We start from the raw sequence: 15,003 nt of genomic DNA, 5'->3' as shown, positions 1-15,003 counted from the left end.
AGGCCCCAGCAACATCGAGTGAGGTGGGTGGGGCCTATTTTCGCGCCTCAGTTGCGCATTTACAAGCAGCAAGCAACTTCTCCTGAGGTCCTGATAGTCTTCTGAGGGACTAATTGAAGCTTTAAACCCCATATTATCGTTTCCTAAGGGCAGGTAGGGCCACAGCAGAGATTGTGGCAAGGTGCTTTAGGAGTTTTTAACCGGTTTTAAACCTGTTGCTCCGCCATGGAGTTTAAATTTAGTTCTGAGAGTTCTTCAGGGGGTTCCGTTTTAACCCATGCATTCCATGGATATTAAGCTTTTATCTTGGAAAGTTTTAGTCCTAGTTGCTATTTCTTCAGCTCAAAGAGCTTCTGAACTATCTGCATTACAATGTGACTCACCTTATCTTGTGTTCCATGCTGATAACGTGGTTTTGCGTACCAGGCCTGGGTTCCTACCTAAGGTTGTTACTGACAGGAATATCAATCAGGAGATTGTTGTTCCTTCTGTGTCCTAATCCTTCTTGTAAGAAGGAACGTCTGTTGCACAACTTGGACGTGGTTCGTGCTTTGAAATCCTATTTACAGGCAACCAAAGATTTTCGTCAAACATCTTCTTTGTTGTCTATTCTGGAAAGTGTAGGGGTCATAAGGCTACGGCGACTTCTTTCCTTTTGGCTGAAAAGCATCATCCGTTTGGCTTATGAGACTGCTGGACAGCAGCCTCCTGAAAGGATTACAGCTCATTCTACTAGAGCGGTAGCTTCCACATGGGCTTTTAAAAATGATGCTTCTGTTGAACAGATTTCTAAGGCTGCAACTTGGTCTTCGCTCCATACCTTTTCAAAATTTTACAAATTTGATACTTTTGCTTCTTCGGAGGCTATTTTTGGGAGAAAGGTTTTGCAAGCAGTGGTGCCTTCCGTTTAAGTTTCTGTCTTGTCCCTCCCTTCATCCGTGTCCTAAAGCTTTGGTATTGGTATCCCACAAGTAAGGATGAATCCGTGGACTCGGTACATCATGCAAAAGAAAACAAAATTTATGCTTACCTGATAATTTTTTTTCTTTTGCGATGTACCGAGTCCACGGCCCGCCCTGTCTATCAAGACAGATAGAATTTTTTTTATGTAAACTTCAGTCACCTCTGCACCTTATGGTTTCTCCTTTTCTTCCTTGGCCTTCGGTCGAATGACTGGGGGGTGGAGTTAAGGGGGGAGCTATATAGAGAGCTCTGCTGTGGTGCTCTTTGCTACTTCCGGTTAGGAAGGACAATATCCCACAAGTAAGGATGAATCCGTGGACTCAGTACATAGCAAAAAGAAATTTATCAGCTAAGCATACATTTTTTTTTTTTTTTTTTTTTTTTTTTTTTGTACTTGACTGTCCCTTTAACTTTATTGTTTGTCGTTATCAAGTCCTGACATCTCTAGGTGCTTCCTCCACGCCGTGTTGTCCTCACCACTCTGAGGAGGTTCAGAACTGTGACAGCTGCTTGGTCAAAACTACAATCACTGCGGAAAATGAAGTGGAAGCTCTTAAACTGTCCAACAACTATAAGGTGGGCTTTATGAGATTTTTACAGAACTATATTTTATTGTGAACCGTTCCCACTGGAAAATAATCTCTCTCCTTTATTTACTAGTTTGGCTTTAAAAAGTGGAAGAGTCATGTAACGGAGAGGCCGTGGGAAGATCGCTCTGAGATTGTGAAGGAGCTGTACTCTGACCTGAACACGGTGAAGAGCTCTAGCGGTAGGTGCTAGTTCCTGATGAACAACCTTTTAGTTATTAAAGGGACATAATACCCATATACTAAATCACTTGAAAGTGATGCAGCGTAACTGTAAAAAGCTGACAAGAAAATATCACCTGAGAATCTCTATGTAAAAATGGAAGATATTTTACCTCAAAATCTCTTCTCACAATAGTAATTGCTCTGTGCATACTTCAGCTACTGTCCCAGCTGCATGTTGAAATAAATAAAAAATCAGCATGAGCAGTGCTGAGGTCTTTCATAGTAAACTTCCTTAGAGATATGAAACCCAAAAATATTCTTTGATTCAGATAGAGCATGCAATTTTAAACAACTTCCCAATGTACTTCTATTATCTCATTTGCTTTATTCTTTTATTCTCTTGGTATCCTTTGTTGGAAAGGTAGGCTCACAACCAACAATTCACTACTGGGAACTGGCTGCCGATTGGTGGCTGCACATATATACCTCTTGTCATTGGTTCACCCAATGTGTTCAGCTGGCTTCCTGTAGTTCAATGCTGCTCCTTCAACAAAGAATACCAAAGAAGCAAAGCAAATTGGCTAGTTGAAGTAAATTGGAAAGTTGTTTAAATTTAGTATGCTCTATCTGAATCATGAAAAAAAATGCTTTTCGTATCCCTTTTAAACTGAATAAGGAAATAACATGACTGTGCCTGCACATGCCAGATGCACGCTCCATTGCAAAGCCTGGGACGAGCATCCTGATTGGCTGATTCCCTTTTAGACATTTGTGGCTATTGAGGAAATTTTGAGGTAAAATATCTGTCTCTTTCTAATGACACAGTGAGTCCACGGATCATCTCTAATTACTATTGGGAATATCAATCCTGGCCAGCAGGAGGAGGCAAAGAGCACTATAGCAAAGCTGTTGAATATAACCTCCCTTCCCTCCAACCCCAGTCATTCTCTTTGCGTACGTTAAAAGCAAGAAGGTGGTAAAGTTTAGGTGTCTGAAAGAAGATTCTTCAATCAAGATTTTTTTTATTTTACAGCACAGCAAGTTTGTTCTGCTCATTCCTGGGGTGTAGCCATAGCCCATGTCAGTCTCTTCAGTAGAGCAGTGGTAGCTTTTAAGCAATTGTGAACTTGTGGGGTATAATCCTCACTGTGCCTCTCAAATAGTTTTGCTGCCCTAATTGGAAAGCCTGAGTAAGATTACTCAGTCTTTTTTTACACAGGTCCTTGTGAGGGAGAATGCCTCTCAAACCTAGTGAACTGCCCTGCTGCCGGGCTGATTTACCTTAAGGTAAGTTCTGAATTTAATTTTCTAAAAAGGAAAGATATTTTTTTTGGGCACTTTAATGTTAACTCTGTTGGGACGTTAAACTCTAATCCTATTATAGGTTAATAGGATAATGTTTGTGCAGGCACTGGGGACGAGAGGACTCTTTATTTTATATGTCTGTTAGTCTTTTACTCCAGTGTGTTCCGGTCAGGGGTATAACAACTTGGTAGTGTGTTTGACTTGTGGTTTCTCTCGGCAGCTTTACTTGCTCATAATGCCGGCCGGGAAGTGTCAGCTGGGTACCCCCACGGTAGGCGGATCTTTTAGGAAGCGGCAAATAGTTTTCTTTTTAAAGACGCAGTGAGTCCACAGATTTCATCCTTGTGGGATTACGCCTCCTGGTCAGCAGGAGGCGGCAAAGAGCACCACAGCAGAGCTGTATATATAGCTCCTCCCTTCCCTCCGACTCCAGTCATTCTCTTTGCCTGTGTTAGTGATAGGAAGAGGTAAAGGGAGGTGTTAGTTTAGATTCTGCAATCAAGAGTTTATTTTTAAAATAACAACCCCTGATGAACATAGATCTTCTCAAGGAGACCCTCCAACTTCTTATCCATAGGGTCTTTGAAAGCACAACTATCCTCAATAGGAATAGTAGTACGTTTAGCCAAGGTGAAAATACAGGATCGGATTAAAGCTCTTAAATTAGCTTATTAGTTTATTATGGATGCTTCCCTGCATATTACCAAATTGGCGGCTAAGATTTCGGGTGTTTCCATCTTAGCACGCAGAGCCTTATGGTTGAAATCTTGGTCTGCGGATGTGTCATCCAAGTCTAAGCTTCTGGCTATTCCTTACAAGGGGAAGACACTGTTTGGGCCTGACTTGAAGGAAATTTCTGACATCACGGGAGGCAAGGGTCCTCTCCTTCCTCAGGACAAGAAGTCCAAACAGAGAGGTCGACAAAGTAATTTTCGTTCCTTTCGTAATTTCAAGGGAATCCCCCCCCCCCCTTCATCTTCCTCTAAACAGGAAGGGAATTATTCACAAACCAAGTCTACCTGGAGACCCAACCAGTCTTGGAACAAGGGTAAACAATCCAAGAAGCCTGCTGCTGCTCCCAAGTCAGCATGAAGTGTTGGCCCCCGATCCGGGACCGGATCTAGTAGGGGGCAGACTTTTCTTCATCCAGGCTTGGATACGAGATGTTCAGGGTCCCTGGGCAATAGAAATAGTGTCTCAGGGATACAAATTGGAGTTCAGAAATTCCTCCCCAGAGGAAGGTTCTTTTACGGTTATCTGTAGACAAGATAAAGAGAGGCGTTCATACGTTGTGCAAGAGACCTCTCCTTCATGGGAGTAATCTGTCCCATTCTGATTCAGGGACAGGGGTTTTATTCAAATTTTTTTGTAGTTCCCAAAAAAGAGGGAACTTTCAGACCTATTTTAGATCTCAAGAGGCTAAACAAGTTTCTCAGAGTTCCATCTTTCAAGATGGAAACCATTTGTACCATTCTTCCATTGATCCAGGAGGGTCAATTTATGACAAAGGTGGATCTAAAGGATGCATATCTTCATGTTCCTATCCACAGATGTCATCACAAGTTCCTGAGGTTTGCCTTTCTGGACAAACATTTTCAGTTTGTAGCTCTCCCTTTCAGTCTGGCCACGATGCCCAGAATTTTCACAAATGTTCTGGGGTCTTTACTGGTGGTTTTTAAGACCACGGGCATTGCGGTGGCGCCTTATCTGGACGATATTCTGATCCAGGCGTCATCCTTTCAACTAGCAAGGTCCCATACCGACATTGTGCTATCCTTCCTGAGAACTCACGGGTGGAAGGTAAATCTGGAAAAAAGTTTAGTTCCTCAGACAAGGGTACCCTTTCTGGGAACTCGACTGTTTCAATGAAGATTTTTCTGACGGATGTCAGAAAGTTATAGATTCTGGATACATGTGGAGCCCTTCTGGCCAATCCTCAGCCGTCAGTGGCTCAGTGCATGGAGGTAATCGGATTGATGGTGGCGGCAATGGACATCGTACCGTTTGCACGTTTTCATCTCATGCCTCTGCAGTTAAGCATGCTCAGGCAGTGGAATGGAGATTATACAGATTTGTCTCCTCCAATAAATCTAGAGCAGGAGACGAGGGACTCTCTCTTCTTTGGTGGTTGTCGCTGGATCATCTATCCCAGGTAACATGCTTTTGCAAACCCTCTTAGGATGGGGAGCAGTCTGGAACTCAAGGGCTCAGGGTGTATGGACTCAGAGTCTCTCCTTCCCATCAATATCCTAGAGTTGCGAGCAATATTCAATGCGCTTCGGGCCTGGCCTCAGTTGGCCACGGCCCAATTCTTCAGATTCCAGTCGGACAACATAACGACAGTGGCTTACATCAATCATCAGGGAGGAACAAGGAGTTCCTTAGCGATGACCGAAGTAGCCAAAATAATTCAGCGGGCGGAGACTCACTCTTGTCATCTGTCGGCAATCTACATCCCAGGGGTGGAGAACTGGGAGGCAGATTTTCTGAGCAGGCAGACCTTTCATCCGGGGGAGTGGGAACTCCATCCGAAAATATTTTCAAACTTGATTCTCAGATGGGGTCGGCCGGAGTTGGACCTTAAGGCGTCTCTTCAGAATGCCAAGCTTCCGAGATACGGGTCCAGGGACCTCAGGCCGAGCTGATAGATTCCTTGGCAGTTCCTTAGTCCTTCAGCCTAGCATATGCGTTTCCCCCGTTTGCCCTCCTTCCCTGGGCAATTGCTCGGATCAAACAGGAGAGGGCATTGGTGATCCTCATTGCCCCTGCGTTGCCTCGCAGGATTTGGTTTGCCGATCTCATGGCCATGTCATCTCTACCACCTTGGACGCTTCCATTGAGGAAGGACCTTCTCATTCAGGGTCTCTTCCATCACCCAAATCTAGTTTCTCTACAGCTGACTGCTTCGAGATTGATCGCTTAATTTAGATACTTTAATTCAGCCACATAAGCCTGTTACTAGAAAAATTTACCATAAGATATGGCGCAAATATCTTTATTGGTGTGAATCCAAGGGATACTCATGGAGTAGGGTCAGGATTCCCAGAATTTTATCCTTTCTCCAAGAAAGATTGGAGAAGGGGTTATCGGCTAGTTCCTTAGAGGGCCAGATTTCTGCTCTATCTATTTTGTTACATAAGCGTATGGCAGATGCTCCGGATGTTCAATCTTTTTGTCAGGCTCTGACTAGAATCAGGCTTGTATTTAGACCAATTGCTCCTCCTTGCAGTTTGAATTTAGTACTTAAGGTTCTACAAGGGGTTTCGTTTGAACCTATGCATTCCATAGATATAAAGTTATCTTGGAAGGTTTTATTTCTAGTTGCTATTTCTTCAGCTCAGAGTATCATAGCTTTCAGCTTTACAATATAATTCTCCTTACATTATTTTCCATGCGGATAAGGTGGTGTTACGTACTAAACCTGGGTTTCTTCCTAAGGTTGTTTCAGACAAGAACATTAATCAGAAAATTGTTGATCCATCCTTGTGTCCTAATCCTTCTTCTCAGAAGGAACGTCTGCTACATAATTTAGATGTAGTCCGTGCTTTAAAGTTCTACTTGCAAGCGACTAAGGACTTTCGAAAATCTTCTTCTTTGTTTGTCGTTTTTTCAGGGAAACGTAAGGGTCAGAAAGCTACGGCTACCTCTTTCTTTGTGGCGGAAGAGTATCATCCGTTTTGCATATGAGATTGCTGCACAGCAGCCTCCTGAAAGAATTACGGCTCATTCCACTAGGGCTGTTCCCTCATGGGCATTCAAAAATGATGCTTCTGTTGAACAGATTTGCAAGGCTGCAACTTGGTCCTCTCTTCACACTTTTTCTAAATTTTACAAATTTGATACCTTTGCTGAGGCTGTTTTTGGGAGGAAGGTTCTTAAAGCAGTGGTGCCTCCGTTTAGGTTCCCTGTCTTGTCCCTCCCTTTTCATCTGTGTACTATAGCTTTGGTATTGTATCCCACAAGTAAGGATGAAATCTGTGGACTCATCGTGTCTTTAAAAAGAAAAGAAAATTTATGCTTACCTGATAAATTTGTTTCTTTTTAGACACGATAAGTCCACGGCCCGCCCTGTTATGAGACAGGTTTTTATTTTTGGTTAAACTTCAGTCACCTCTGCACCTTGGCTTTTCCTTCCTAACTTCGGTCGAATGACTGGAGTGGGAGGGAAGGGAGGATATATATATATATATAGTGTGTTTTAAGAGCTTTAATCCGATCCTGTATTCATCTTGGCTAAACGTACTACTATTCCTATTGAGGATAGTTGTGCTTTCAAAGACCCTATGGATAAGAAGTTGGAGGGTCTCCTTGAGAAGATCTATGTTCATCAGGGGTTGTTATTTTAAAAATAACAAACTCTTGATTGAAGAATCAAAACTAACACCTCCCTTTACCTCTTCCTATTACTAACACAGGCAAAGAGAATGACTGGAGTCGGAGGGAAGGGAGGAGATATATATACAGCTCTGCTGTGGTGCTCTTTGCCGCCTCCTGCTGACCAGGAGGCGAAATCCGTGGACTCATCATGTCTAAAAAGAAACGCATCAGGTAAGCATAAATTTTCTTTTTGCACGCTTTTTTTTTTCTTCACTTCCTAAGGGCCGGAAGAGTGATGTATTTGCATTGAGGCTCTGCATTCTCAGAAGTCCGTGAGAACAATCACCGGTGGGAGCAGCTCTGGTTTGAGTCTGGATCTTTAACTCCTATTGACTCCGGTGACCAGCAGGACAGGTAAGCACCTCAGCAGGGCTTGCTGAGGTGTAGAGGCTGTCTGGGTTTCTCTAGAGCCGCTGCTCTATTAGAAAATAAAGTTACTTTTAAAGGGACAGTAACTTTTTTTTTTTTTTTTTTTTTTTACATAAATTTTCAAATTTAAATAAAGAATTTTTATATTTTTGTTCATTTATAAAAATGGACCAAGAGGCCCTGCAAAATGTTACTTGTGCTTTGATGCTAATATGGAACCACCAATCCCTTTTTGTTCATGTATTGAGATTACATTGGATTACAGGGATAGACTTTTTGAGTCTGCGCCAACATTGTCTGGGGCGGATGCTGTTTAGGGGTCTCCAGTTCAAGTTATGCCACAGCTTTCTCCTCAAGTGTCCCAAACCTTATCGTCTACACATGCAGTACCCTGCATTTCCTCTCACGCCCTAGTTGTAGTTACTTTGCAAGACATTGCTACCCACATATCCTCGGCAGTAACTGATGCGCTGTCTGCTTTTCCCATGTTGCAGGGAAAGCACAAGAGGAATAGTAAAGAATCAGTGAGTAAGGTTTCTGATAGTCGTGGCTATGTCGAATGTTCCCTCCCAGAAGTCTGAGGAGGAAGATACTTCTGTAGCGTCTGAGGGTGAAATCTCAGATTCAGACAGTGTAATTACTTCTTCTGATACTGAAGTTGTATCTTTCAGGTTTAAGCTAGAGCACCTCCGGTTGTTATAAAGAGGTTTTGGCTACCTTGGACGACTCAGACATGACTGTCATAGTCAACCCTAAGAAGTCTAGTAAGTTAAACAAATACTTTGACGTTCCTTCCACGGTGGAGGTTTTTCCGGTACCTGACTGGGCTACAGAGAGATTATTGCTCGGGTATGGGAGAGACCTGGTATCCCTTTTTCTCGATACCCAATTTTTAAGAAGATGTTTCCTATGGCTGACTCGATCAAGGCGTCCTGGCAGACAGTCCCCAAAGTGGAAGGTGCAATTTCCACTTTGGCTAAGAGAACCACTATCCCATAGAGGATAGCTGTTCATTTAAGGACCCTATGGATAAGAAGTTGGAAGGGTTACTTAAAAAGTTGTATGTACACCAGGGTTTACAATGGCAACCTGTGGTGTGTATTGCTACAGTCACCAGTGCGACGGCATACTGGTTTGATGCGTTGTCTGATTCTATTCAGACACTCCTATTGACGAGATCCAGGATAGGATCAAGGCTCTTAAGTTGGCCAATTCCTTTATTAAGAATGCTTCCCTACAAGTTAAGTTGGGAGCAGATATTTACAGTTTTCAGTACTGGCCCACAGAGCCTTATGGTTGAAATTATGGTCTGTGGATGTGTCATCTAAGCTTTTGGCAATTCCCTGCAAGGGTAAGACCTTGTTTGGGCCAGGCTTGGCTGAAGTTATTTCAGACATTACAGGAGATAAGGGTCATTTCCTCCCTCGAAACTTCAAGGCCCAACCAGTCTTGGAACAAGGGGAAGCAATCTAAGAAGCCCGTTAGTGACTCAAAGTCAGCATGAGGGGTCTGCCCTTGATCCGGGGGCAGACTTTCTTTCTTCGCTCAGGCCTGGGTTTGGAATGTTCAGGATCACTGGGTGGTGGACATCGTGTCCCAGGGATACAATCTAGAGTTAAAGACCTTTCCTCCCAGGGGCAGGTTTCTGCTCTCAAGATTCTGTAAACCAGATAAAGAGAGGCGTTGTGTCCGGGACCTTTCCGACCTGGGAGTGATTGTTCCTGAATTGGAACAGAAACTAAGTCTGGTATTTTACTCCAATCTGTTCATGGTTCCCAAAAAAAGAGGGAGCTTTCAGACCTATTTTAGACCTCAAAAGTCTAAAGAAGTTCCTCAGAGTACCGTCCTCCAAGATGGAAACTATTCGTTCCATTCTTCCCCTGGTTCAAGAGGGTCAATTCATGACAACAGTGGATTTGAAGGATGCGTACCTGCATGTTTCCATCCACAGGGATCATCAAAAGTTTCTGAGGTTTGCTTTTCTAGACCAACACTACCAGTTTGTGGCTCTTCCATTCGGCCTTGCCACAGCTCAGAATTTTTCAAAGGTCCTGGGATCTCTGTTAGCCGTGCTCCGGTTGCGGGGTATTGCAGTGGTGCCTTATATGGACGACATTCTGGTTCAGGTGCCATCCTTTCAACTAGCGAACTCCCACACGGAGATGTTGTTGTCTTTTCTGCATTTTCACAGATGGAAGGTGAATTTGGGAAAGAGTTCCTTGATCCCAGCTACAATGGTAGTATTCTTGGGAACAATAGATTCCTTATCAATGAAGATATTTCTGACAGAGGTCAGAAACTAAGATCTTCGACTCTTGTCTGGCCCTTCAGTCCTCTCCTCGGCCGTCAGTGGCTGAATGTATGGAGGTGATCGGTCTGATGGTAGCTGTCATGAACTTCATTCCGTTTGCCCGGTTCCATCTCAGACCTCTGCAGTTATGCATGCTCAGGCAATGGAATGGGGATTATGCAGATCTTTCTCCGCGATTTACATTTGGATCTGGCGACAAGAGATTCTCTTCTTTGGTGGTTGTCTCAGGAACATCTCTCCCAGGGAACCTGCTTCTGTAGACGTGGGTGATTGTGACAACTGATGCCAGCCTGCTGGGATGGGGAGCAGTCTGGTGCTCACTAAAGGCTCAGGGGACATGGACTCGGGAGGAGTCTGTTCTCCCCATAAACATCGTAGAGCTGAGGGCAATCTTCAATGCTCTCCTTGCCTCAGCTTCAGCCCGGTTTATCAAGTTCCAGTCGGACAACATAATTTCAGTGGCTTATATCAACAATCAGGGAGGAACTCTGAGATCCTTGACCATAGCGGAGGTAGCCAAAATTATTCAGTGGGCGGAGACCCACAACTGCTGTCTATCTGCAATCCACATTCCAGGAGTGGACAATTGGGAAGCGTATTTTCTGAGCAGACAGACCTTTCACCCGGGGGAGTGGAAACTCCATCTGAAGGTGTTTTCCAACTTGGCTGGATCTCATGGCATCTCAACAGAATGCCAAGCTCCCGAGGTACGGGTCGAGGTCAAGGGATCCTCAGGCTGTACTGATAGATGCTATGGCGGTTCCTTGGAACTTCAGTCTAGCATACCCATTTCCTCTGATTCGAGCAATGACCCGTGGAAGGAGAGTGAACAAACAGGAGAGGGCATCAGTGAGCCTCATTGCACCGGCGTGGCCTCGCTGGATCTGGTATGCAGACCTAGTGGAGATGTCATCTCTTCCTCCTTGGAGACTTCTATTGAGGAAGGACCTTCTACTTCAAGGGCCCTTCCTTCATCCAAATCTCGTTTCTCTGAAGCTGACTGCTTGGAGATTGTACAATTAATTCTATCTAAGCGTGGTTTTTCTGATTTTGTCATTGAGACCATGATTCAGGCTCATAAGCCTGTTACCAGAAAGACTTACTATAGATATGGCGTAAATATCTGTATTGGTGTGAATCGAGAGGCTACTCTTGGAGTAGAGTTCGGATTCCTATAATTTTGTCTTTTCTCCAGGAGGGTCTGGAGAAGGGATTATCTGCTAGTACCTTGAAGGGTCAAATTTCTGCCTTATCTATATTGTTGCATAAACATCTGCCAGATGTGCAATCCTTATGTCAGGCCTTGATCAGAATCAGAGAGAGAGCGTAGAAATCCCAAGACTGTCAGAAGGGGATGTGATCAACTGTCCATGTTGCCGGGAATTAAGTCGGCAAATATAGTGCATACCTGAGTGTCTGATGGCATCCTTAGAGTCAGCATTGTCAACATTTTGAACAAAATAACATAAAGAAAACAATAAAGAAAAACAATATGAACAAGCAAACATAAAGACCACAACAGGTCAAATATCAGACGAGAGAGGCTCTTATTCGGAAGGAGTGTTGGGCAGGGTAAAAACTCCCCCCCTGGTTGTGTTAGGAGTTCATAGGAGACTGGGAGTTACAATATTAAATGATCCTCACAATGTGTGGTGACTAAACCATCGCCAGCACCAGGCCTCAGGTGAAACCGTATAACTTGAAAAACTAAAAGTCCACCTGGAGGAGGCCCGGAGCAGGCAGGGTAGGTATAATACATGTATAAGGAGGTAAACACAATTTCAACTTTTGTAAATAACCTTTAGAAACATGCGTCAGGGTGTGGCGGGACTAAGCTATGCAGACATATAAAGTATCTTGTAACTGATATAACTGGAGATTTTAAACCTGCAGTATTACAAACTAAAGGGTGGACAGGCCACTTGCCCATACACAGTAAACCTGTTGTTTCTTGTTAGAGGTATACCATAGTATTTATTCAGCTGTAGGAGTTGGGGGGCTTAGCAAAAGGCTGTACTCGTAGGTCACTTGATAGGGATTGCTAACCCCAGTAGAATCTATTCTAGTGGAACTAGGAAGGTTCCTAGTTCCAATTTCACCAATTTCTTTGCGCAGAGAAGTCGGTTCCTTTTTGATGAGGACCTTTAGGTAGTCAAAATCAGCTTTGCTTGGTAAATTAGCAATGTCCGCCTTTAGTTGTTCAGCATAGTCTACGGTCAAGGCTATTTTAGCAGAACTAGCACCTGCAGCTGACAGCTCTCTCGGTTCTGTGTTTTCTTCCTGTGAGCTCTCTTGAGGTTGGGGAAAAAAGCAGAGACTGACACAGGGTTGGATAGCTGATTTTTCAAGGCCTTGTCAGTTTTAGCAGATTTTTTTGCCGCCATCGTGCTGATATATCTGTGTTATATAAATGAAGGCCCCACCTTATAGTCTCCACTTTAACCAACTGCTTTTTCAGAAAAAAAAAGATGCCCTCACGTGCACTGATGTTACCTCATGGGCAGGATTGCCTGTACAACTCACAAATGCAGTACATAATCATAGGCTTATGTTGGCAATAGTTGAAATAAAGTTGATGCAGAGGGAGTCTGGTCGTGTATGAAATTAAATGTAGCCCTCAGCTGATAATCTCACATGTAGTTTATGTGTTTGCAATTACATGCTTCTTTTTAGATTGACCATATCCTTATGGGTGTTCTTTGGGCATGTCTGTGTCTGACAGATTCAGTAAGACAGTCTCTAGGGAACCTAATCAGGGGCGCCACTGCAACTTTAAATAAACTCAATTTAGACACCCATCTGTTGCGATGATCATTAGGGCAAATTGACACCATCAGCAGTTTGAGTGCAAAGATCGGATAATCAGCCATATGGAAGGGATGTAAATGGTGAGCATGATCTGGTGACAATTAGCTGTAGGTACATGGATAATGTGAGTTCAATCATGTGTGGGGGTAGTCGGGTATTGTAAAACTATCGTGTACTTACACGGCGCTTGCCACGTGGAGACCGTAAGTCCCTGCGGTATGGACTTCTGGTGCTATGCATCATGCTTTTGTGGTAGCTTAGTTGTCACTCAGAGCCCCCGGTAACGATGCCGAGGTACAGTGATTTGCGGTCCAGATGAACCAGCCTTGCTGTTGTCCCGCAGTGGGTGATGTGAATGCATTGTGATCCAAATTTAACAGTCGCTCTGTGGGTGAATGCATGTTTCGCCCAGGTTTGAGTCTGGCTCCCTGCTCTGGGTGACGATTAAGGGGGAGAATTAGTCTGCCTCAACACGGAGCTAAAGTGCTACGTGGCCATCTTCTTTCACGGCCAAGCTTCGCCTCCAATTTACTTTTATCGCAAATTTTGCTTTGTTCTCTTGGTATTCTTAGTTGAATGCTAAACCTAGCTGGTTCATATGCTAATTTCTAAGCCCTTGAAGGCCGCCTCTTCTCTCAGGGCATTTTGACAGTTTTTCACCACTAGAGGGTATTGGTTTTTGTGTGTAATTTAGATAACACTGTGCTCATGCACGGTGTTTCAGGGAGCCAGCTCTGATTGGCTAAAATGCAAATCTGTCAAAAGAACTGAAATAAGGGGGCAGTCTGCATAGGCTTAGGTACAAGGTAATCACTGAGGTAAAAACTGTATATAAGTGTTGGTTATGCAAAACTAGGGAATTGTTAATATAGGGATTATCTATCTTTTTAAACAATACAAATTCTGGTGTAGACTGTCCCTTTAAGGTTGTTTCCTGAAGGTGTAATTTTTTTTCTAGTCAAGACCGTGTTTACCTCTAATGTTTAAGCTGAAAAACCTCTAAGCAATAATTAAATGTTCTTGTACTTTAGCTTTCAAACTCTTAAATAATCAGTTTAAAATTTTTCAAACAACTGGATTTGATTTTTAATCCTACTGCTAATAGACGATGTAATGCTGGAAGCTGTCATTTTCCCTATGGGATCCGGTAAGCCATGTTTATTACGATCGTAAATAAGGGCTTCACAAGGGCTTATTTAGACTGTAGACATTTCTGGGCTAAATCGATTCATTATTAACACATATTTAGCCTGAGGAATCATTTTATCTGGGTATTTTGATATAATAATATCGGCAGGCACTGTATTAGACACCTTATTCTTAGGGGCTTTCCCAAAGCATAAGCAGAGTCTCATTTTCGCGCCGGTGTGGCGCACTTGTTTTTGAGAGGCATGGCATGCAGTCGCATGTGAGAGGAGCTCTGATACTTAGAAAAGACTTTCTGAAGGCGTCATTTGGTATCGTATTCCCCTTTGGGTTTGGTTGGGTCTCAGCAAAGCAGATACCAGGGACTGTAAAGGGGTTAAAGCTTAAAACGGCTCCGGTTCCGTTATTTTAAGGGTTAAAGCTTCCAAATTTGGTGTGCAATATTTTTAAGGCTTTAAGACACTGTGGTGAAAATTTGGTGAATTTTGAACAATTCCTTCATGTTTTTTCGCAATTGCAGTAATAAAGTGTGTTCAGTTTAAAATTTAAAGTGACAGTAACGGTTTTATTTTAAAACGTTTTTTTGTACTTTTATCAAGTTTATGCCTGTTTAACATGTCTGAACTACCAGATAGACTGTGTTCTGAATGTGGGGAAGCCAGAATTCCTATTCATTTAAATAAATGTGATTTATGTGATAATGACAATGATGCCCAAGATGATTCCTCAAGTGAGGGGAGTAAGCATGGTACTGCATCATTCCCTCCTTCGTCTACACGAGTCTTGCCCACTCAGGAGGCCCCTAGTACATCTAGCGCGCCAATACTCCTTACTATGCAACAATTAACGGCTGTAATGGATAATTCTGTCAAACATTTTAGCCAAAATGAACCCTTGTCAGCGTAAGCGTGGCTGCTCTGTTTTAGTTACTGAAGAGCATGACGACGCTGATATTAATATCTCTGAAGGGCC

At 43.3% G+C, this 15,003-nt stretch overlaps 1 protein-coding gene across 1 annotated transcript in view; it reads left to right on the top strand.

Moving 5' to 3' along the window:
- LOC128662571 (uncharacterized) overlaps positions 1-15,003 on the top strand; it is a 249,132-nt gene that overhangs the window by 14,907 nt on the left and 219,222 nt on the right. The window contains exons 3-4 of the mRNA XM_053716379.1: positions 1,397-1,539; positions 1,624-1,732. Coding sequence (XP_053572354.1) covers positions 1,397-1,539; positions 1,624-1,732 — 252 coding nt within the window. The remainder of the gene's footprint in view (positions 1-1,396; positions 1,540-1,623; positions 1,733-15,003) is intronic.

Source organism: Bombina bombina, chromosome 6 (genome assembly GCF_027579735.1).
Source record: "Bombina bombina isolate aBomBom1 chromosome 6, aBomBom1.pri, whole genome shotgun sequence".
NCBI lineage: Eukaryota > Metazoa > Chordata > Amphibia > Anura > Bombinatoridae > Bombina > Bombina bombina.
The sequence above is the reverse complement of the archived record's forward strand: the minus strand, read 5'-3'. Positions and strand labels throughout refer to the sequence as shown.